General features: G+C 41.2%; 1 protein-coding gene across 1 annotated transcript; it reads right to left on the bottom strand.

Annotated features, from left to right (window-relative positions):
* Positions 1 to 421: 421 nt before the first annotated feature.
* btaf1 (BTAF1 RNA polymerase II, B-TFIID transcription factor-associated) lies at positions 422 to 20,301 on the bottom strand. The gene is made up of 38 exons (XM_051377963.1): positions 19,842 to 20,301; positions 19,022 to 19,145; positions 18,671 to 18,785; positions 17,740 to 17,883; positions 16,836 to 17,035; positions 15,707 to 15,840; positions 15,414 to 15,543; positions 15,238 to 15,306; positions 14,969 to 15,058; positions 14,776 to 14,871; positions 13,876 to 14,052; positions 13,502 to 13,642; positions 13,236 to 13,360; positions 12,531 to 12,651; positions 12,274 to 12,378; positions 11,981 to 12,130; positions 10,980 to 11,122; positions 10,654 to 10,828; positions 10,317 to 10,520; positions 9,377 to 9,797; positions 8,923 to 9,107; positions 8,663 to 8,819; positions 8,245 to 8,354; positions 7,767 to 7,968; positions 7,399 to 7,547; positions 7,128 to 7,280; positions 6,482 to 6,603; positions 5,636 to 5,803; positions 5,343 to 5,420; positions 5,121 to 5,250; positions 4,767 to 4,908; positions 4,507 to 4,637; positions 3,999 to 4,121; positions 3,372 to 3,524; positions 2,866 to 3,077; positions 2,588 to 2,747; positions 2,116 to 2,286; positions 422 to 1,665 (listed from the first exon to the last, which is right to left on the bottom strand). The coding sequence occupies exons 1-38, from the start codon at positions 19,853 to 19,855 to the stop codon at positions 1,516 to 1,518; spliced, it is 5,574 nt and encodes a 1,857-aa protein (XP_051233923.1). The 5' UTR covers positions 19,856 to 20,301; the 3' UTR covers positions 422 to 1,515.
* Between the last annotated feature and the right edge of the window lie 4,992 nt (positions 20,302 to 25,293).

The raw sequence follows: 25,293 nt of genomic DNA, 5'->3' as shown, positions 1-25,293 counted from the left end.
ATAAAATTATTTTAGCCTCTTTGCTCCCATACAATTTCCACTTTCCTGAGCATTTTCAGGACATCTCGTCCATGTCAGCTTAAAAGGTGAGATTTAAACATCATTGTTGACCTTGGAAACTGAAGTAGACAAAAACAATATCACCAAGGTCCATTTAGTGGTTTAACTTAAAGCTCTGAAGCTCAACTTTAAAGGTCAATGTGGATGAGAAGAGTGAAACGACTCCAGCTGCTGCTGTGTGCATCTTCCTTTGTTCTCCCTTGCTGTGACAGTAATAAAGCAGCAAGTGAGCCTTAAATATGTTTGTGTCAGAAGAGTAATGTGACCATATTTCAGGTTATTGTTATTATTCTTGGATGTACAACACCACCATCTACTGGCCGTCAGCGTCCATATGCAAAGATTAAAAACAGAATAGATGTGTAGTTCAAAGGTTTGTAGAATTTATTACAATTCCACCATCATAAACAAAAAGCAGCAATTGCAGAAATATGTACAAGTCTATTATTTTTTTTAAAATACTTGTGGCAAGTTTCAGGTACCAGTTTCACATTGGCCCCATGTTCAGTCTCTGTAACGCTGCTTCAAGTGCAGTGCTTTCCCAGCTCTTTTAAACCACATGTGGAGGAGCTGGCACACGACAACCCAGGTTCTGTCATTCCTCCACAAAGCCTTGATGTCCTCATGTCATGTGACCAGACTCTCCTGGGGCGAGTAGACACTACCGCCATCTGGAGGTTGGGAGTCATCTTGTCTCCGGAGCTCAGCAGTGACCGGTGTGCTATAAAAAGCCAGTACACCGTGTTGACATCCTGTGGTTTCTCCAGCGAGCTCGTCACTCTCGCCCAGTTTCCCTTTGTTGTACAAAAACATGTTTGTATCCATCAGTCAGAGAGGCGTTGACAAGTGGCTGGGTATCGCAGTGCTTTTAAGACCTTGTGATGAGGGAGGAAGGGAGGTGCAACTGAGTAATGGTGTCTGAAGCAGTTAACACTGTATACTCGGGCAATGCAATGTGGGAAGGAGGGCAGTGGGCTGTAAAAGTAGCACCTGGTGCTGGAACTATAAAGGATAACTGTAATTATGATACGCTGTACGCTTCAGAGACTACAGCAACATCAGTGTACACAGTGGGGGCGCTGCTGTTTACCAATACAGATGATGTCAATTAACACTGGAGATGTCTGTCGCAGATGGTACATCATACCATTATACTCTCTTAGCAGGTTTGTAAAGGGTTTGTTGTTTCTCAACAAGGAATTATGGGATGTTAAGAAATATCAGAAGAAAATGTTTTAGCGTATGATACCTATTGATTTGAAAGCACTAAAGATAGATTTAGTTCTCGTTTTGGCTGTGTTTTATTTTGTTATTGCTTTGGGACTAACTGTTAGCGTTCAGTGACTCCTTGTTGTTATTATTGTGTGTAAGGTTTGGGGGGGGGGGGTCTCGTCAGGCTCTGACCAGGTCCTGCTTGGCCAGCAGATGGAAGCTGTGTGGGGGCTGTATACAGTGCTACTGCAGGGAGTGCATGAAGGTGTCCAGGTTGTACTCGGTGTCGTACTGCTGCTGGTCCCATAGCTCTCCCAGGCCGTCCAGCACAGACTTAATGGAGGACTTCCCTGAGGTCGACGGCGAATGCTCACCCTTCTCACCCTTCTCACCCTGAAACACATTTACATACACGACAGTTCAGGCAGGATGTACACAATATTCCACAGGTATAGTAGCACAACGTGCCAGATGAGGTGTTTGTCAGGAATGCCAGCTAGCAGGGTTTGGCAGGATTTTTCTAAGCAGACTAAACTGCAGGAGTGACCGACGCAGTTAGATAAAAATAACAAACACTAACTGAGTTTGTACGCCTGACGCCTTTACATTTTAGTTGTTGGGTTTCTGAGCAATTTTGTAGTTTTCATAGTTAGACTGAGCGATATATTTCTTTGTGTATATTTTTTTGGTTGGATGAAGAAGATGTGGCCACTTTTAACATCTATGGATAAATACTAATAATTAAATAATGAATAAAAATGATCAGATGACACCCACTACTATGTTTCTCCTCCTCAGTCTGGTCTCTGACTCTCCATGACAGAAACTCCTGGGGGGTCTCACCTTGTCCAGAGTGAAGAGGTTGAGGAGCTGGCCTGTTTCCATGCTCTGCATGCTGGCGTTGTCTTGGCTGATGACCGTGTTGGCGATGCTCATCTTGAATTTCTGCAGACCCATGATCTTCTCCTCCAGCGTGCCTCGCGTGATCAACCTGTACACGTTCACGACCCGTTTCTGCACGATGACAACACAATGTATTAGATGTGTAGGACTGCCAATTTAATTTCACTTGGTTCATTTTGCACCACTGGTTTCAGACAAGGGCAGCCGTGTCACACAATCCAAGGCTGTTCAAAGGCCTTGATTAATAATGCATCAAGGAAACACTGATGAACGAATGGGGAAGCAACAGAAGCATCTTGAATTCAGCATCATCTTAATGAAACTGGAATTCATCAGAGGAACTGATGATCTAAATGTTATTGGGATGTGGCCTGTATGGTTTTCTCTGTCTATTGATGTATGCTAACGGTACCTGTCCTATCCTATGGGCACGATCCATAGCCTGCAGGTCCCTCATGGGGTTCCAGTCATGTTCCACAAACACCACGGTGTCTGCACCTGTCAGGTTCAGACCCAGACCACCAACATGTGTGGTCAGCAGCAGCACGTCAATGGAGGGGTCATTGTTAAACCTGAAATACAGAGGGAAGAAAGCCAGGGAGAAGAATTAGACTCTGGTGGCAACTCACATTCACAATAAACAGGCAGCACTGAGCAATAAAAAGTGACTACACTACTCAATCCACAGACCTGGAGACGATGGAGTGGCGCAGGCCTGCCTGCACGCTGCCGTCCAGCCTCAGGTAGGTGACTGAGGGCAGTTTGGGTTTCAGCAGGTCGTGCTCCACAATATCTAGCATGCTCTTTAGCTGACAGAAAATGAGCACACGATGCTGGGCCACCACTGCCTCTGTGCCCCCCTCTGAACCGCCACTGCCACCAAGACCACAGTCCAACAGCAACTGGAGAACAGAAGACACATCAGAGCCAGTGTGAGACAGTCAAGGTGGACATTACAGTTAACCCTGTGAAAGGGTGATTTCATGGGCTAACAATCTGGTCCAGAAAGTGTTCTTCACCAGGAAATGTTTGTTCCTTTCTTTTCTCCATTCTTTTGCAAGCATATCACTTTTATGAAAACTCTTATGAAAAGGAAAACATTTTTTTTACAAAATCCACATTATGAATTATGTAAAACATATTCCAAACTGAGCAATTGTGTATCCGCTCGAAAAGCCGACTTCCCAGGACTTTACCTGTTTGAGAGCGGAAAGTTTGGGCGCGTGCTGAATGTCCCGCAGCGTCGTGTTTTGACTCGTCAGCTGCTCAGTGATGCGTTTGTACTCTGGATGCTGTGGAGTCAAGACCAAGCTCGGGTGGTTACACAGTTTCCGCAGGTACTGGAGCGCCTGAAATGTAGGGAAAAAATATATATAATTAATAAATATTATTATTATTATTGCATACAGTAAGTATTATAAATTAATGCTTTGACTGCAAACCACCACACACATCTGCTCCACAGAACATTTCATTCAAAATCGAAATATATTGTGAGAAATGTTCACAGGCATGTGGAGCGATGGGTGGCAGTGATGCCCTCAAGATATGCAGCAATTTGCCAAAAAAAGCAGGAAAGGAATGAGGAAGACTACTAATAAGTAAGAGAGAGTGTGACACACACACACAATGTTAATTTTATTCATAAGAATCAGCAGCATGCAGTTATGTGCTCCGATTGCTGGGATGAAAATATGACATTGTGTATGTGTTTACTAGATAGAGATAGTGTGAAAAATCCACAGGGCAACTTTAACTGTTGCTGCAGAGCAAGTTCAGATTTAATGCTGGCACGAGATAAATGTCTAGAAACCAATCTGTACCTGGAAGACATGTCCTGTGGCCTTCAGTTTCGGTTTTTCCTCCTCTTCCGTAGAGGCTGTAGAGATGCTGTCCTCCACACTGGCCTTGGCTCTAGACTTAGCAAAGTCTTCATATAGCTGAACCTGCAGGTCGAGAGAAAGCACACCGGGTTGTAACACTGAGGCTGAGCTGTTATCCAGTTGTAGTTCCTGTGGAAAACTGCCACTACTTCTAACCTACAATTAGCATACATCTCATTTACAAAAGCATTAGACTTCCATGGAATCCCTTTAGCTGGCCTGTAATATTAGCTACTTTTGGTCAACAGAAGACAGTTTAATATCCCAGATTACTGTAATAATCTCATGGCAAGAAAAATTAAAATGCAAAACTGGGGCACTTTGAATAATTCATTATAATAATATTAAAAAGACAGAGCAGTGCTAGGGAATTTGGTACAGTTAATGATACTGACAGCCTGTGGGTAGTGGTATTGCCTATTAGATAGTTGAAGGGGGCCACAGGTACCTGTAGAGGACTCAGGTTGCAGTAATAGTCCTGAATTATTTTAGGAGGAAGGTCCTGCAGGACATCCTCCTTCATCCTCCTCAGAAGGAACGGTAGCACCTGTCGATGTAGGGCCTCCATCGCCAGGACACCTAGAGGGAGAAACCAATATTAACCACAGTTAATGTCCTAATCTTAATAAGATTCTTCATAGAAATAAGAGGTTATGAAAAGTAATATTCAGTTAGAAATAAAATAAAAAAGGCAGAGAGCTGGTATACCTGCTTCCTGTTCCCGTGAGGAACTTTTGGCGTCACGGCTGGCCAGGATCGGTTTACCATAGCGAGCAGCAAACTGGCGTTCCGTTCCAAGGAAGCCTGGCATGAGGAAGTCAAACAGTGACCAGAGCTCCAGCACATTGTTCTGGGGATAAAGTAGAGGAAAACATATTCATGCTCTGACTAGTAAACGTAAAAGTACAATTTCAAAAATCTAAAATTGTGTTATTAAATCACGTTATGATAACTTTATGACAATATACAAACATACAAGACAGATTAAGAAACATTAAAGATTTGATAGAAAAAAAAAAAAAAAGTTCCAGTCATCTATTTGCTATGAAGACGGAAGCTCACTTGAATGGGCGTTCCTGACAAGATGATCCGGAAGTTGGCAGCCAACTGCTTAATTGCTTTGGAAAGTTTGGTTTTCCCGTTTTTGATGACATGACCCTCATCAAGGATACAGTAGTTAAATTTTATATTTCTAAGGGCAGAAAAGAGAAGAAGTTTCTATTAAAAACTGAGCATCTACCTCAGAAACACAAAGGCAGATATTAAAATTAGAATAACACCCACCTAAAAAAGTCGATGTCATTCCGTACAACATCGTAAGAGGCTACTATGAGATTGTGTTTTTTCACTTGGTGTTGCAACCTGGAAAAGCAAATGTGTATTTAGGGTAATGAATTGAGGATATAAATGAGACACGTGTGTTTGTGCAAAACCAAAAATAAAAAGCGCTTTGTTCTCCTGAACAGTTTTGTTCCATTGTACTCATTCAGCTTAGAAAACCTAAAACCTTAAGGACGAGGACATAAATCATTTTCTATATGCTGACGGGGTTGCTGTAAAGTCTGAGTAAGCTTTACCGCATTCGTTCTGTAGGAGGCCCAGTGTAGTGCAGTGGGTGGAGGAACTCTTTGGTGCAGAACTTGCCCACTTCGTCCACCCAGTGGCCAGTCAGTGTGGGGGGACAAACCACCAGAGAAGGCATGGGGCTGCAGTCGGCGGCCTTAGTCTTGGCATACTCCTGTGCTCTGAACAGACATCAAACATACAGCAGCCTGAGTGAAGTTTACTTACACAACACTTCAAACATAAAAACAAATGTTTTAAAGAACAAAAGATCAAAATGAGATCAAACGAGTGCATCAAAACTGGGACAAACCACTGTTTATATTGAAAATGTCAAAGCCTGCTTGTCTATTGTTTGACAGCACAGGATTATTGTAGTAATAAAAGAATAGCAACTAATACAAGACCTTTTCATAATAACAATGTTTTACATAACAAGCTAACATTTTGAGGGAAATTCACTTCTTTTAACCGTAGCTATTTAATTGTGGCTCATCAATTCATGTGTTGACGTGCAAATGTCAAAAATTTAGAACATTTTTAATTTTAATATATGTAGATGACTGACAAGAATTAATTCTCATGAAGAGCTGTCCGCATCACCAACTGTTTACTAGTAGTATATTAATATTGATTACATACACCATTATACCATATAAACAACTGCTTAAATGGATAATATTTCTACTCCTATTTTACTATTGAATTATACATTTTCTTTACAAGTCATACAAATATGAAGTTTCTATAGAGGGAACAATCATATTGTATATTGTGCCTCTGAGTGGTAGAATATATGGCATCAAGGTAACGCTGTAGAACTGAAAGTCAAACGGTATAGTGCTGTCTGGACTCAGTACCTGAGGTAGTGATCTCCTGCCAGAATGCAGATGGACTGCAGCGTCTTGCCGAGGCCCATGTCATCACACAGGATCCCATGCAGCTTGTATTTGTTCAGGAAGGACAGCCAGTTCACTCCATCCTGTAAGATAACACAAAGACACACACTGAAAACACCAAACGTAAACATCTGCTCACTAAAAACAAGACAGCAGTTGGTTTCAGTAACATTTCCCCCTCAGTCAGTTAAGGTTGAGTGGTTGAGGACCAATAGTAGGAACAATGGTAGCAGTATTTAAACTGGATTTCTGCACTGCTCCATTAAAGAGATGGATAGTTGGTCTCAGCAGAGCTGCCAGCATATAACATTTCTAGAAGCAACCTGCACACATAACCTCTCTCTATTCGACAGCTTTAACGTTTATTCTGTCAAGAAAACCATTTGTTGTCAGAGTCTGTTTCTTTACTTCCTGCCAGCCTGCAGCAGTTAAAGCAAAAGATCATTCCTGAACCTGGCAGAAAAATGATCAGACTCGAGGTGAAGAGGCAGCTCAGGCACAAAACAACAAAGTGTTCAAGGAGTTGTTTCAATGTATAAAAAGGGATAGGAATAGGAATAAAATAGGAATCGCAGAGACACAGTGAACCCTGACAACTGACACGCACCTGCTGGTACTTCCTGAGCTCTGCCTTAATGGGCACAGGGATCTTGTAGTTCTCCAGTTTTCTGCCATCTAGTAGTTGCTCCAGGAAGTGCCGTTCTCTGGCCTTCTGGCGGATCAAGTCAGCTGACATGGCTGGAGGGTCTGGTATACCTGCCTGGTAGACAGGAGGGGGGAAAAAACCAACTTTTATCCTGTGTTCTAGCAGTGAATTATCTAATCCAGACTCTTAACTTTGCATAAAACATTTCAGCCTCCTGTTTGTGTGCTCCTACCTCTAGGGGCAACAGGCGGATAAGTGTAGCAAAGCACTGTGTGGCCATGAAACGGATGCTATCGCTGGGGTCACTCATTCGGCCCAGCACGGGTACTACGAGCAGCACAATGTAGGGCACAATGTCCACATCCAGCTGCTCCATGACACCTGGAGGGATGTTAGTCAAGGACGGTACCGTACAGAAATAACAGCAACAACTACAAGGTCAATGCTTTAATCCTTTAAAACTCAGAAGCAACATCCTCACACTGCTTGCACCCTGACAACTTTAAAATAGCATTACTGCAGAGTATCTGTTATGAAAGGCATTTATATTGTGCAATGGAAGAAAAATGTATCTTAAGTGGCATTATCTGTGAAGGATACAGGCCAAAGCCTCGATGGCGCCCTCCTGTTTGGTGCAGTCTTCAATAGCAGCTAACCAGGGGAGTACACACTCAAGGAAACTGTTCATGGTTTCCAGCATGGCTATCTTACTGAGCACACCAACGCAGCGTGCAGCCATGTGGCGCACTGCTGTGTATGGGTGCTGCAGGCAGGTGAACAGATGGGGAATGTGCTCCAGTAACTAGAGAAACAAAACAGGAGAGACACAATAAATGACTTGCACTGTAACTGTTGTTTAAAAAGATCCTTTTATGAACTTGTCCTGGAAATCCCTCCCTTCAGGCTAAATACTGTTCTATAACTCTTATACACACACTTTTTGAGACGGACCCTTTGATGGTCCAAGAACAGTTTGAAACCAATAGTTAACAGATAAGTCTTTATATGATGCAATCATCACCATCACTGGTAAGAATTTAGTAAAAACAGTAGCGCAGTCTTGGTGGATCAGTCTTACCAAAGGTTTGAGTTCAGCAGCCATCGCCCCAGCCATGACCTCCAGCACTTGTAGAGAGTTGACCAGTTCCTGAGCTGCAGTGTCTCCCCTCTCCAGCTGGACCTGCCTATCTAGAACACACAATAGACACAAAGTGATACAGAGTATTGACTACATACATAAATCTGAGTCCTGGATTATACCGAGAGCATTATCTTGGTGAAGTAAAGTAAATTGATATAAATGGATATGATGCAACCTCTCTTATGACTGAGATAACAGATACTTTGTGTGCAAAGTGCTATGAATCATCCTCAGAGAACTACAAATTCAAACAAATGTTTGCATCAACAACGATACAGTTTATATTATAATACTTGCTTTTTTTACACAACACACTAAAAAACAGCGTAAGACTGGTTGCCAAAAATCAACATACCAATGCGTTGATTTTCAGTCACCACTGTTCTCAGTGGTCCCACGGTGTTCTCCCACAGGTATGGCAGAGACTTGGTGAGGTCTGTGCCAAAGTGCCTGGCAACAGTTGTTAGGGAGAACTCTGCTCCACGTCTCTGAATAAGAAATGGCTTCTTGCTCTAAAAAAAAAAAAAAAAAAAAAACAAATGTATGGGTGGGGGGGTTAAACACAACTTGTTGTCATTATGACCTGAATGTGAGGAAAATGTACAGTCGTAGTACCTCATCATTATCAGTGCTGATGGTGCTGCCAGGAGGAAGCTCTGTGGTGGGGGTCTTTGGGGCTTTAGGGGCTGGCCCCCTCTTACTGGTGATGGCAAATGCTGCCCTCTGATGACGGTAAAGGGTGATGATGCCTCTGGTTTTGTTGACCATGTGATGCATGGCATCTTTCTCCAACCCACCGCCTAATGGCATGAGAAATACGGAGAGAGAAATATGGTCAATAGCATGCAAGCAAGTACTTCTTCACATGACACACAATTATTGGAGGCTCTGTTGTACTTTTCATTCAACAAATACAGAAAAAGAAAAACGATTTATTTTTAAGTCACTCTCAAAAAACATCAGTGGAATGGTTAAAATGTCAATGAAAACCTCGTTTTGGACACCCTGCTGGTAGCTGACAAGTTGAGCAACATTACTGAAAATATGCCCAAACTTCAACAACTCTTACCTTTGGCATTTTCCTGTGTGGGGGGTACAGGGCAAGCAGATGAGGGTGTGACTGCGGAGTCCACGCAGGCTGAGGCACAGAGGTTTTTGATAATCTTGGGGTTGGGGCACGGCAAGCGTCCTGCACACTGCTGTAGCAGTTTGGCTATAAAAGAAGCAGCATATCCCTGGATCAGGGTATTCTCCTCCCTCTTGATGGCCTCCATCAGAGGCCTGACCAGTGGATTGAGCTTGTCAGGAAGCACCTGCAGGTTAATCACTGCGCAGGCTGTGAACATGTGGACGCGCAGATGCAGCTGCTGCCATTCTGTGTTGGTCTCCATCACTGTTGCTTGAGCTTGCTGTCGTTTACTGTCCAGTGCCTGCCACTGTTTGGACTTTACGTTCAGACCCGCTGTTGACTCTGTGAAGATGGTGGTTACCTAGGCAACAAGCAGAGGGGAGAATGTGAATGACTGGAACGAGAGCGATCGGTTACAGAGTGCAACATCCATTGGCCTGAGAATCAGCTGGGTACCAAACCATTACCAAAGCTGTCAGCCGAGGAAATAAAGACCGGGACAGAAAACAAATTACAGTTGGATGATACGAAAAACCTTCAAAGACTTAATGGGCATAATAAAGAAGAACCAAACTAAATTTGCAGTTTAATTAAGAACAAAAATAAACTGGTGGTGTTCCCACAGCACAAAGTACAGTTTCCATCAATTTATTCTATACAAACAGAGACTGCCCCACTGTAGCGCATCAGTAGAGAGAAATTACTTCCATCAGTTCACACACTGGAAGGGTAGTTATTGACTTGGGGTCACCCATTACAAGATGCAGTTTGTGGGTTTCAAATGTCAGTTAGAAACGAGGATATCACATGTGAACCATAACATATATATTCTTGAGCAAACTAGAACAAACTACTCTGATGTGTGTGCGGTTGGACCTACCAGTTCACTAGCTTGATCAATAGTGAAAACACTACAGTTGAGGCGGTCTTGCAGGTCTATTTGGGAATCAGCTAGCAGTGCAATGAGCTGCTTGCACTCATTCTGCATGCGTGTGAAGGGGATGGCAATCTCATCATAGTACAAGTGCTCTGATAGAATGGCCAGAAGACGAGGCTGCACCATGGATGACACCACTTGACAATCCTGAAAGAGAGAATACAACATAAATGTATTAGGCCTTTAAATGGTTGATTCCATTATGTTCATACATCACAAAAAAACAAAACTGTCCAATCTGTAATGATTCCACAACAATCAAACTGTCTGAGCTTTTCACCTTCTGCAGTGCAGCCCACTCGCAGAGCACCAGAGACACTGCTATGCGCTGCAGGGCAGACTTGGAGTTGAGGTGAAAGAGCAACAGCTGGCCTAAAGACTCAGCTGGTCGGATCTCCTGAGATGCAGCATTGAGCTGAGGGTCACAGATACACCGACACAGAGCCCCAAGCAATCTGGATTACACAGATACAAAGAGCAGGGAAACACTGTCACAACTGTTATCATCTTTATCTGCTTTTTATTAACTATTCATCTAGCAAAAAAATCTCAAGTTCACCTAAAGATCAATACTGATAACTTCCTTTCTGTCCAATCAAAACTTACTTGGCAGCCATGAGGCGAGCTCGAACCACTACATAGTCCCTTGTGACTGAGTCATCCGTCACCGTCTCTGCACCTGCTATATACTCCTGGACCGTTTCCTTCACCTGATTGGTCCCTAGGCGTGCCTTTGTGCCAGCCTTATCCTGTTGAATTAACACAACATTAATTACTTAAGTTAACTAAACAAAAACAAATAAGAAAACGAAAAAGAAAAAAAAAAAACTACATAAATGTCAGGGAGCAATGTAACGAGAAGCTTGTCGCCACCACAACATTTGTCTCTTTCTCTGTTCCCATTTCTAACTTGTGTTCAACCACATTTCATTAAACAAACTGGCTATTAAAGTTACTTCTGGGTTGAACGGGGCTTCTCTGCTGGATTTTTTTTTTTTTTAAGTTCCTCCTCTGGACTGTTCAGGTTGCTAAAGCACCTCTTGCTCAAACAAACAGAATCAGGCATGGCTTGTTTGTTACCCTCACCCTGTCTGCTACTCTGTCACCTAGCAACCTCAAAGAGGCTCCTTGTTTTGTATGCTGTCTTGAGGTCTCTCTCGCTCTCTCTTGTTCTCTCCCTCTATAATTATGTCACACATTTACTTTTTTAGTTATTTAATGTTTTACATTAGATGTGTTGCATTTGTATATAACATTTATAGCAATTTACACATTTGGGGAAAAAAAAACGACCTTTAGATTAGTTTTCCAAAATCTTAAACATAAATTATTAAACCAAATAGCAGCTATTGATCTTTGAATAGGGAATCCATTTTAATTTGAAGACATAACCACAACACAGCTAAGAATAGAACATAAGAATACTTATTCTTCAGCCTTATTTGGTCCTTACTGCAGCAACCCTGGTTCGATTCCAACAGGCGGGCATTTACTGCATGTCATCCCTTCTTACCCTCTACACTGTCCTGTCACTTTACAGCTACTCTATCAAATAAAGGCAATAAAAAAGCCCCTCAAAAAGTCTTTAAAAACTAAAAGTGTACAACCTTGCAGCGGGCCTTCACTTCCAGCAGCATGTTCAGGTCTATGGGAATGTGTGAGGCCTGCATCATGAGACAGAGCCAGGCACCCATCCATGGACAGCTGGCTGCTACCACGTACTGCTGGGGGGCCTGAGACAGCAGCTCCATCCACACCTGTAGTGACACACATAATTAACAAAGCTTATGATGGGAACTGAAAGAAATGCCTGTATTGTTTCACTTCCAATGATCAAACTCAGGCTCTCTTAGTAATTTTCCCCATGAGATGAAGCGGTAGCGTGGGTGATGCAACAAACCTTTTGAACCAGTTCCAGGATTTCCTCATTGCTCTCCAGTATGCAGGACTGGAAGATGTGCCGGAGCATATCTTGTAGTATGGGGTTGATCCACAATGCACAGCTCTGAAGAACAAGAAACATGAAACACTGCCTTAATGTGTGTGCAACACATTCACTAGCATTCAATTGATTGTTGAATCTTGTGTATTAAGACTGGATATTCATGTAATATATGGCAGAGTACTTTTATAGAAATGGCTCCGAGTCAAATTTACCTGGTCAGCTTTAGACAGCAGCGTGAAAAGGGTTTCCAACGCTGCCCGTCTTACTGATGATATAGTATGTCTCAAGAACGGCCAAACTCGAGGGACCAGGACTGTTAATGACTGCTGTATGCTAGAGTGGACAACAAAGGGTGTCAATATAAATACACAATCAGGAAAGGCCCATGCAGGAGTACAAAAGAACTAAAATAATAATAAAATACCACCTTATTACAAAATGTATACGCTTGACCCCAGCCAATACTTAAAGTATCAGTGCTCATCTAATTGCATTTGTATCAAGTTTGCTCAGTAGTGGGCGTGTATTGTTGGATTTTGTGCTTTTATGTAAATCCAGTTCAAATGAAGTTCAGCCAACCTTGGCACAGTGCTGATACGGGTAGTAACACACAACCACAGAATACAGAGGAGATAATTTGCCTTCCTTCAGCTTTTTACCTTGAGATTTGATTTCAGAAAATTAGATAAGTCACAATAGTGAGTTTCTTGTGAAGTGGAGTTAAATAAAAAAAAAAAAGAAAAAAAGCAACACAGTTAAAACTGCCAGAATATTATTCCCTTATGGTATCTCCATTGCTTTTTGTACATATACTGTAGCTGGGAGTGAGTTAAACTTGTTCAACAGTGTTATTAAATGGGACATAAAATATAAATCTGCCATCATACAACCCCCCCCAAAACATCCCTGAGACTGACCTGCACTGTCGGACCTGCGGGTAGGTGAGCAGCGAGGACAACAATGTCATTATGCTGTTGGTGGAAGCAGTGAGGTCATCCAGGTCCAAAAGAGCATCCCATAGTGTGTTCACGATGAATGGTACCTAAGAGACACACACCTCCAAAATGAGGACAATGTATAACTTCCTACAGGTGACAGACTTTAACAAGCTGAAACTCAATAGGATATATTGTTAAAAAATAAAAACAAATAAATAAAAAGAGACTACTATTGCCTCTCTGACCTTATTAGGCAGTAGCTGTACCAAGCCGTCAACCACAGGGATGAGGGATGAAGCTGCCACTGCCCTGACGTCATCATCTAGGTCCTGTAGCCCCACAGTGACAGCAGGGAGCACCCGCGGCAGTAAAACAGAGATCAGATCCTGAAAGACGAAGAACAGACAGATGAAGATCAGTACAGATGTACCGGTATGAGATCAGAAAGAATGGCCTTTAATGACACACAAGGACCACATATGCTTGTAGGCTGACATACACATATCTTCCCCCCACACAATTTATATTCATGACCATATGGCGTTCATATCGAATACACTGTAGAACCCTGCTATGCTTTTTTTAACAGCTCATCATATACACAAAGAACAGGCGGTACCTGTCGAACAGCCAGGGCGTACTTGATCCCGAGCAGGCCTCCATGACGGACCTCCCACTGGTCTTCTGTTAGCAGCTTCAGCAGGACGTCTACTGTCATGGAAACACCAGTTTCATTCATGTGGCGAAGGGCCACACCGAGAGTCTGGGCACACGTCTCCCTGACAGGAGCCACCACCTGGTCAAAGGAGAGAGACAGATATATGGGATAAGTGCAAAAACAGGGAATGTCATAAATTTAGCTCTTTATCTAGTTAGCTACACGCAGTTTGCCAATATGTGGCTGATATTGGTCCAGTAAGCCACCATTACTATGACATATGATGCCATTTGATTACATATTTGTTACACTGCGATATAGATTTTTTTTTATAGCAGTGTCATTATGAGTTTTGTTCCACCTCCCATAGACATGTAGTAGTAGGAGTTTGTCATTACGTAAACCTTCAAACCAATAAAACCCTGCACAAGGTCAATTCAATGATTAGTTCCTCCTCTCTGGTTAAACCTCATTTTTAAAAAGGGTACATGCTGTGGTTTTGTATTACATTATTCTGGCTCATGTTTATTTTGTTTCACCTTACATGCTGCAAGTAATAGGGCAAATGTTTCACAAGGAACTGTAACACACAAATGTCTTAAAGGTCACTGCGTCTTTTTTAGACTAATACAAAACCACTTTAGCTAGAGTTGAACGGTCATACCATGCATCAGAACGGTTGAAACACAATTACTATATTTAGGAGAAGTAAGTGTGAATGCCAAAAACCACTGCCTTGCACAAATATAGAATGATTTGTTACATGTGCTCCTTTACTATGTTGCATGTCTCACATATAAAATCAGTCTTTTTTTTTTGCATCTTCTCACACACTGTTCAGCTGTCCAGCAGGGGACCCACCTCATCTGATACAAAATCTCCAAAGCGGTCGAGAGCGAAGACACAGAGCAGCCGGATGACCAAGTCCTCTATCCACTCCTGATGCTGCCGCAACATCTAAACCAAGACATCAAACGGTTCATATCATGTTTAATTCTAACAAAATGTAAAAAAAAAAAAAAAAAAAAAACCTGAGGGCAGAGTAAAGATATACCTGTTCTGCAGTGCTGCCCACCAGCTTCCCGCCCCCAGCACCATGGGACTTGAGGATTTCTCTAAGACCGGTGCCTGCACCATGACGAACCTGTAAACATCCACATGCAATCCAATTTTATCTATTCATATTATTTTGCACTGGTCATATAAAGCGCGTGTTAAAATTGAGGTGTCAGCACCCCTTTGTTTATAGCTGGATCACAGACTGCCTTTAACTAAGCCCAAACCCTGATGTTCAAATGTCATCATTAAATGCTTTGTTTTTACCTCCCATGAAGGATTGAAGAGATCATTGCAGAGCTCTTCACAGAAGCTCTCCAGAGGCCACTCATGTATCTAAAGACAAAGAAATGAGAAAGTTATATCATTAAAGAATTGTTAATCATTTTTTTATTTTGTCATGTATTGTAATTAAATGGTTCAGAAAAACTAAAATTCCTTACCTCCTCTAAAAGACTGGAGTTATCGGGAACGTTGTCAATTAAGACTTTATGCTCTGTTGCCGGTTGGTCAATAACTACATTGGTGGTTTTCCTTCGTTTCTCTTCAGGTTCACCTTCAAAACTGTCATTACTGTATGGTGATGATAAGAAAGCACATTTGGCTGAATATTAAGGAAAACAATATGTATAATGATTTCGAATTAAGCCTGTCTTTTAAAAAGATGGTGATGATGATGCAAGTCTGTAATCAAACCAGGCATACTGCAGGTACACGGTATGCATAACAATCTTACCTCTTTTCATTTGGATCCACGTCTCTGGATCTTTGTTTGGCCACTAGCTTAGCCATCCTCTTAGCCTTGTTCCTCTGACGGTTGCTCATGCCTGGTCGAAACTCTGAGTCAATCAACTCAGCAGCCTGAATGGGCTGAAAAATAACAGTGGAGTTGATTATTCATTTTAATGTTTAACTTAACAAAGACATCAGATACACTTAGTGTAGACCAGATTACTGAATGAATCATTAAAACAGATTCATCTTCTGGCTCAAAGCGTTGCAAATTTCCAAGTGATGCATACTGCTTCTAGGTTCAACAGTGGTTCTTTGAGGTTAACTGCATTCTTCCCCTGCCTATTCATGCACAAGTCATGTTCCTCGTTTTATACCGTGTAGAAATTTCTACACTGCCAGTTCAAGTGCAGCTACCTATGCCACACAAACATTTAGATGCTGATTATTTGAAGCATGTTTGACATCTTAAATACAGATCAGGGAGAAATAAAAGTGTTATTGTATTCCCACACTGACATTACCGACATTCCCTGCCTTCTACTAACTTGATGTGTGCAGCGCCTCACAATAGAGAAGGCACACAAGCGTGGAAGATAGGAAGTCTAGACTGCATGATCCAAGACTAAAACTGGAAACACAGAAAACACCAAGGTTTGATTTTATAAAAAGGCAAAGAAAGAGAAAAGAATGTTTCACAGAACGACTGCCAGGCCAGAAGACGATCGAATCTGTATGAATTTGGTCAAACTTTGTGAACAGCTATCATGTTAAGACAAGCCTATCTGCTGCAATGTGAAAAAGGTGTACAATAACACAACACGGTAAGAGTCACATTTGTGACTAGGCACTGCACAGCTCCACAGCAACAGCCTGTCACTGCCAGACAAGTTATAGCCTGCCTTTCTTCACATAATTCAACTTAGCCAGGTAGTCAGTGTGGCTCAGGATTATGGCCTATCTCACTATAGGGCAACACTCAACTGCTGACAGAAGCAGTGACAACAGGCACCACTTCCTGCCTCACTTCTGATTATCTTTGCCGATTTTTCAGTTTTGTAGTGTATCCAAGGCTACAACCTGCAGTAAGATGCATGCTCAGATGTCTGCTGAATCAAAGCTATGAGACCCACCACATGGTTGTGGGAGCTGGATCCAGCTGTGGCTTTGCTTCCATGTGCTCTAAGCGCACTAGTTTGGCAGGTATAGTCTAGGTCGTCGTCGTTGAACAGCTCCTCTGTGTCCATGCCGATGGCAGCACCCATGTCCAGACCCAACTTCTTCTGTAGAAGCTTTCTCTGGCGGGCCAGACGTTCCTTTGGGTCCATCTCACCTGACAACAAATGACAGGAAGTCAGAGGGAAAACTTTAGATTGCCTGGAGAACAAGTACCCTGTAGCTGTGTGAATACTGATTATCATTCTGGAGCTAAAAGCAGCTAGGAATCCAAATTAACAGGATTCCAGGGCCACAAATAAATACAGTAATAGTATCATAATAGCTCTGAAAGTCACAGAAGTTGTGCATGGGACCTTGAACAAGAAGTGAAATTAAATCAGAGAAGCAACGACTGGTATGACAACTGAATGCGGGAAGATGAACTGAAAGGAAGTTAAAATGCAAATGAGCTTCAAAAGAGTAGCTTTCCAATTCAAATTCATAGCCAAGTAGCCATGCTGGTACTGTGATATTTGTGTTTGTGTCAGAATCAACCTCTGATATCAGTGGGGATGTTGCTCTATTCCAGTCTCACTAATAAGTGTGTGGGTTTCTCCATTCAAAGTTTGTTAAGCAAACAAAAGTCATCATTGATCAAGCACAAAGCTCTCCAGTTGCCAGTATCTTATACTCATGGATCCAACGAGCCACACCTTTCCACTTTAAATGTTACAATTTACATAAAGCATTAACACAATATAACTACGTAAAACTTTTCTTCTCATACGTGTGTATGCGGTTGAGTGTAACAGTGTAGCGGTTATGGCAAATAAAAAAAAATAATAATAATATTCAAAATGATAAAGAATCACTACAAACCAGTTTTGTCCTCCTGCAGCTCAAATTCTGCCCCAGCAGACCCCAGCAGAGAGGCCCCATGTTTGAGCAGACGGGAGATGTCAAAGTGATAGAAAGTCAAGCGGTCACAAGGGGAGTCCTCTGGAGACAAGTCTTCACAAGACTCTACAGGATACAAACAGAAGACACTCAAGACTTAATGAATCAGAAGCCATGTCCACACTAATGACTTTCATCAAGAAACAAGCTTGTCTTTTCCACCCATGAAAACCTTCACAGATATTGGGTACCAAGCAGCAGAAATGTTATGAAGCCTTTTTGATTAGAGAACTCATTTTGTACAACAATGCAGCAGATCAAACAACACAGGTGCTGTCAATAAGCTCTATTTATTAATGTGTCAGTTTGTGATTTAAAAAAACAAAACAACCTGTTTCAGTGTAGCAGACCCCGGTGTATGCCTATATATGCCTTGGTTAATATGTAACATTTATGAGCCATGTTTAAATCCTACAGTCAGGTGACAAAAACATGGCTACAGTGAAATACAATGAGTGACCATGGCGAGTAGAAGGCAGCAGAACAGGGTTTAACACTGATGAGGATCTGTAAATGATATTACTGTCCCTGGCGACTGTGAGGACATTCTGTACAGGTTATCTTTTCCAGTTGACTACCAACGGAGCGTATTATGTAAAACCTACGTGTTATCAGTTAGCTCGGTATCAAAATTCGAGCTGATCTCTCAAACATTTTCTGCCACTAAACGGATGCCCAAGTTCCATAACGTCTGTTCAGTTCCAGATAAACCAGCAACGCCACGGTGATTACATGTACTGTGACTAAACTCAAGGGAAATATTAGTGCTTATAAGCATGAGCACTAATGTTTTTTAAATTTAAAAGTGGTTCTTATGACTCAATATTCTCCATTAAGAAGCCTAAAAGCTCACCTTTTTTAGGTTTGGGTGTTGGGTCCCACTCAGGAATATTCTTCACAATGGCCTCTACAGCTTGGCCTGCTGCTATACGTGTGTCCCAGTTGGGACTCCGTAGGTAGGTCAAGACCTTGTAAATGACAGAAGATAGATTTTATTTACTACACATATAAACTTAAAGTTGTCTGAACCATAAAAGAGAAAATGGATGTTGTCCCTTTTGTCACAGTGGATAGAAGATCAGAATCACATAGAAAATTCAGTCCAGCTGCGTTCACACTGTTATACATTGCAAGGACAACCACATATGCCCAGGCTGATGTTATCTTATGGGAGGCAAAGCTCGGACAAAGCTATCAAACATACCTTTGATAGGAGGCTATTGAGTTCATGTGGGTGGAGTTTGACCACTTCTCCAAGCTGTTGGGCCGCCGCTTTCCTGGTTACTGGTGTTGTTCCGGTGTCAAGCAGGATAAACAATCGATCAAGCCTAAAGACAAGTTACAAAACAACAAAAGAAAGGTCAACATAAACACAACAGAACTGAAGAAAAAAAACACATTTAAGCGCATGGATAAAACTATTATGCATTATTAATTGTTGGGCTTTTCACCAAGGTAACCTGTAGTTATTCTGGTCTTAGCAGTCTATTAATAAAGTGGAGTGGATTAGAGATTTACAGGGCGTGACCCCGGGTACCACTAATACTTAAACTGAACTAGGATGTGTCTACTTTGCTATGCAAAAGAGAACCACTGAGACCACGTGGAATTACAATAACAATCACACCAAGTATACATCAAAACAATGTTAGTGGTGCATTTTAAATGAGATTACCATCAAGGACAGGCTGCAAGCACTTGAAGTTTAACATGCTTGTGTGTGTTTAAGTATTGCATTAAATAAACAGACTGCAAAAATAAGTGTATCCAAATGGTGGCGGCTTTAACAACTTCACAATAACGTCAGTTCGCCTTTATTTAACGGAAGAACATCAGCAAAGGCTGTTAAACGCTAAAATATGTTAAATGAATGTTAACTGACACTTCGCACCTGCAGTGGACCATCAGTCCAAGCTGAGTTATAAACCTCCTTCCTCCGGCCCGGCCTGTAAATTACACCATAACGCTACAATGCGTTAGCTCCAGGCTAACGTTAGTCGGCCATTCCTCACCAACACTCTTACCTTGATACAGCCATGGTCCAATTATTATTAAATTAATACTGCCTCCTCCTCCTCCTCCTCCTCCTCCTCCTCTTCCTCCCTTCCTTATATCCGCTTCTTAACGTTTCCAAAGCGGGAGATTAACAGCAACGCTACATGAAGTCAGGCGCTTGTTAGCAGCTAGCCGAGGCCCAGGCGGCTCCGCTCTGTGACCGGCCTCCAACTGCCGCCGTCCGCCCGAACAGAGCGACTTCAACACGGATTCATGGCTCCAAAGTTCTCCGTCCTGGAACTTCGGTATCTTCTCCGGTAAAATATCGCCCCGTGCCGCACGCACATCAATCTGGAGCTCGCGTTACCCTTCAGAAGTCTCCGCGGATAAATATTTTAACCTGACAAGATGTAAAGAGTTATTTTGTCGCACGTTGAGGGCAACCCAGAAGACTGTTTTTATATGAGGAGCCATCTTGCATTTATTCCTTCCTCCATAGCAGGCGGAGGCTGATTGGCTGGAGCCGCCGGGGAGAGCCAATCAGAATGCACGTTAAAAGAGGAAACGAATGAAAAAAAAAAAAGTGAAAAGGGATTTTTTATTTTTTTCCCCCTCTCAATAAATGTTTGAGACATTGTTGCATCCTACGTGGCTGCAGTTTATTTAACATTAAAATGTTACCCTAACTGATTTATATATATATATATATTCATATGCAAGCCAGCTGTGGTGGAACAAGTATTCAGATACTTAAAAGTACAAATGCCACAGTGAGTGAGAAAATACTCCACTACAAGTACATTTAATCAATCAAAATGCTATTTATGTAAAAGTATTATCAGCAAAATGTAGATTTTGATTGTAAGTATCAAATATAAAAGTACTCTTTCTCTGTTTTACTATATTATACATAATGTTTTTTTTAATTAGAATCAGAATCGGGTTTATTATAAGTAGGTTTGCCTCGGTCAGTTGGTGCATAAGAATTAAACATAGAAACATAGAAAGAAATATAGAAAGAGAGACTATATAAATGAGTGAAGAGCTTAGTTAGCAGTGTGACATAGTTTATCAGAAACATTCAAAATCACCAGAGTTGAAAATATTTGGTTTTCACTGGACAGGAAGGATATGAAAAAAGCTGTCAGACAGAGTGAAAAGTAGAATTTTTGCCTCTGAGATGTAGTGGAGTAGAAGTATAAAGTTGCATACAATGTAAATACTCAACTAATCACAAGTTCCTCAAATCTGTACTAAAGTCTCCTACAGTACATTTATTCTGATGTTTTCATGCATTTTCACTATATTTGGTTGTATTGAGTTAATTGAACCGTGAGCTGACCGTGGTCCTGAAACGCCAAAGGTTAACAATCTCATTTTCAAACACAGAGTCCTTATGTTAAGAATTGCAAAGAATGGTGTTTTGGCAAACACCACAAGTGGCACTCAGTAAAGGTTAATCGTGCTTAGTGTTTCAGATAGCTATTGTTTAGGTGGTAGTCAGGGGACAACAGCTGTGACGCTGGCGCCTCATAGTTCAAGTATTTGCAATATGCAAATTAAATGTGTATTTTATTGAACTGGTAACATGCACAAACCTTATAACTATATTTTAAGTTTATCAGATCATACATACATCCAAAATCATTGGTCTCCCCACCCCCCAACCCCTCAGACCTCAACAATACAGCCATGACACGCAGAGCACACAGTATAGCACACAACCCCAGCCACAGGGAGGGGTAAATGGGTTAAATGTGCCGCATTAAGTGTTTATTCTTGTTGTTATGTCGTGGTGTCCCTATGTATCTCGTATCTATGTATGTATGTCTAAAAGCTATGTACAGACTGCGGACTTCCTGTGAAGGACAATAAAGTATCTATCTATCTATACTTAATGTATTACCTCTGACCCTTTCATCTCAGCATGAATAAACTGAATATGCAGCATATGAAGGTCCTGTGTGATTGCAGAGGGTCTACCTACTATTTATTTAAGATAAAATGGCATTTGAATGTTTTTATGTAACACACATCCAAAAACCAACACTTACTAAGCATTTGAATATTCACATTTTACCGATTGCTGTCATACCAGCTTTTGCTGAAAGTTTGTGCTGCTGAATTCTTGACAAAATCAAATCCCTTTTCAATATCCTAGCAGTATATTGCAACACAGTGCAAGACAATTGCAACACAACATTATGCAAGAATGTCAAGGAAAAGAAATCATGAATTTTTGGGTGACCTTTCTCAGTCTGTCCTCATAATATTTAATGGTCTTTTAAATTGGGAGACTTTCATATCAGAGCCTTTATTTCTTTCTCATAAGTTTAAGCATCCCGAAGGAAGAGTCCCATTTTTCTGCCATAAATGTGATGGCTGAATATTACAAGTGCAGCCTGACCTCTATTATTTGAAGGTTTATTCTTTCTTTTCCAGTAGTGTGATTTAAAAATGAATTGAAAACCATAAGAGCATTTCCACTACTGCCAGAGTGTTCTTGAAGCATTGTCATATTAATCACTGTCAAGCAGTTGTTTAATTCACAGACTGAGGATGCTTCAAAACTGCATGTTTGATATTAATGAAAATACAAACAAAACCACAAAAACAGTCTGTCATATAAAGCCCTGCATGCATGTGAGCAACCCCATATTCTACAGTGGATGAGCAGAAGAGAAACTTAAAGAGGAGGGCAGGTTTCGAGATGACAGAGTTGCATCTAATATCTTGTGCATCGCTGTATGAAACCACACAGAGTGGCTGCATCAAATTTGAATTTGAAATGATTTTATCACATAATGAGCATCCTGTCTGTTTTCAGAATTTTGGTTATGAAACATTGTTATGCAATGTCTAAAATAAGCACAGGGCAGTGCAGTTAGGACTGCAACGTGTGCTCACATTTAGATTACAATGAATCCAGTTTTATTTCTCAAAGGCTATGTAAAATATACAACCTACAATGCACTGTGAAAGTCATGTTAAAACTTATTAGTAAATGATGGATTTTGTGATTAGAAACAGATATGATTAACCTTTTTGTTGGTTTTGTTAGTTGTGTTAGTTACATTTTAAACCAACAAGCATGTCCATGACTCACATGTGTCTGAAATGTATATTTTCCATTTTTAAGTCACTGTGGCCTGACTACTGAGTACATAAAGGTTAGTCTCTTCATAGAAATAGATATTCTTGAGGGAGAGGATTTGTTTGGGGGGTAATTAAAAGGGAGGTTTGTAAGGAGTTGGTTCTATCACAACTGCCTGATAATTATACAAATTAATCTATTTTTTACACTGTGTTGACCATGAGAAATAATATCAGTATAGTACATCAGCATAGAGCATATTGTTCAGTACAGTATCAGAGCATTGGAAAAAATGAGCAAAGCTGTCAGCTATCAGGTGCAGCTGATGGCTTGCAGCACTACAGTACATAACATTAACACTGAGCACATTTATTTTAGAACTAGCAATGATTCACGTTGTGCTGTGAAACTGAGCTGAGTTTCACCTACTGATGTCAGTATATCGGGCTGCAGAAACAGCTATAAAAAACAAGTTTTAAAATAGACAAGGCTTAAGCTAAAAGTTTTTTAGCTGAAGCACATTCTCAACAAGAACACCTGAAGTGAACTGGAAAAAAATAGAGAAACAGACAGGTCTTATGGAAAATGGGAGCTGATCATAAAACATACTGACACCTGTCACATAATATCTGCAATGGTTTCTGTCGCTACAGTCACAAACATCATGTTGCAATGTATTGTGTGACATATCAGGCCGCTTCATCTCCTTTGAATACACTGCTGGGATCTCAATGACATATTGGTGCTGGCTCGTGTTTGTACCATCTGCCTTCTGAACAGAGTGAAGGCACATAGATCATCCAAACCGAACAGAAATAGATGCTTATCACAACGCAATGATAGAAAATCTACATTCAAAACTCTGAATACAACCTATCATCGAAATGTATGCAATTATTCACCCATCCTCCTTCAGAAGGTGGACAATGGGATTTTCATGAGGCACTTTCTGCGTAATGAGCTCGTGAATCTGGAGGAGGAGGATGCATCAGTCACATATTTGTTTTTATTACCCAGTGCAATGCCCTGATTTGAACCCTGTTTAATCCTTGAGTGGGGTTGTCACTCTCAGACTAAGCTGACCCACATTAACACTATTACAGCAAAATAATACAGCAAACCTCTCACTGAATAATACTTTATAGGTACTTTAGGGCATATTGGAGCTTATTTGTTGATATCAAAATGTGAAATATTGTTAAATTCTGGTAAAAAAAAAGATTAGAGCTTCAGCGCCATAACTGTAATACATATACCATTTATTACAGTGACGTCAGAGTCAGCATTCAAGTGATCTTCAACATGCAGATTGCCTAAAGTCCAGCCATATGGTCCTTGTGTGTTCCACTTTTAGGCAGAAATATTCCAGCAATATACCAGACCTGGAGACAGTGGAGTCCATCTGCAAACATTCAGTGTAAACCTGCCTTAAAGGCATCAGGAGCAGGAGGTGAGTGCTTGAGTAAGGTGATGAATAATGACTAATGAAACCATAAAAAAAAATGACGTGAAATAATTAGAACTCATTATTATATTAATCGTTGTTCAATGTTATTTCATCATTAACTTTAATAAAAGCTTTTTGGATATCATTTTTATTTCATTGGACATTTTATTTCAAGCTGCCCGTTATTTACGAGTTCTTGCTCCATTATTCTCCACAACCGTTTGGTGACCCCTGGAAATTATCTCATGACCCCGTTGGGGGTCCCAACCCCACGGTTGTGAACCACTGAGCTAGATCACCAAGAATGCTAAACTAATCAACCAACTGGTGGCTGCTGCTGTAAATACACACACTACAAAGACACAGTAATGGTTAAACCTATTTAGCTGTTAAGCTTCATCTTAACAAGGTTACTAATGCTACTACCTACCTACCCAGCATCAAAGTGGAAGCCAGTGCTAGCAGTGTTAACTAGCTCCTGTCGGCTAGAGCAACCAAAGAGGAAGACTGTCTGACCTTTCGCTCTTCACAGAGTTGAGTGTCTTTCTCTGAGGATGAGGAACATCTTCAGATTTAAAAAAAAACCCTGTATAGCTAGTTAGACACATGTGCTTGTTGAGCTAAAACAAAGTTCTGTAGGTAATGTAATTCTGTATCTGTCTATGTTCATTTGTAGAAGCAGTTAGATGGTTTGACACCTCACTATGTTAACTGAGTTGCTTCTCATTTATTGGCTTTACTGTGGAGATCAAATTCATTGCTATTAATATTTCTGTTGCTTGTGTTGTTCAGTCTAACCTGCATTAAAGTCCATTCTCATCTAGCTAACTGACTATATGATAGATACACAAATCAGCCAGCCGCTGCAGTTATCTGCTGAATCCTTCCTCGTTTTATTTCCTGAAACAGTTTTATGCCTGTGTGCCCAGATCCAACCAAA

This window comes from Dicentrarchus labrax, unplaced genomic scaffold (genome assembly GCF_905237075.1).
Source record: "Dicentrarchus labrax unplaced genomic scaffold, dlabrax2021, whole genome shotgun sequence".
Taxonomy (NCBI): Eukaryota; Metazoa; Chordata; class Actinopteri; family Moronidae; genus Dicentrarchus; species Dicentrarchus labrax.
Note: the sequence above shows the minus strand (reverse complement) of the source record. Positions and strands in the feature narration are given on the sequence as shown.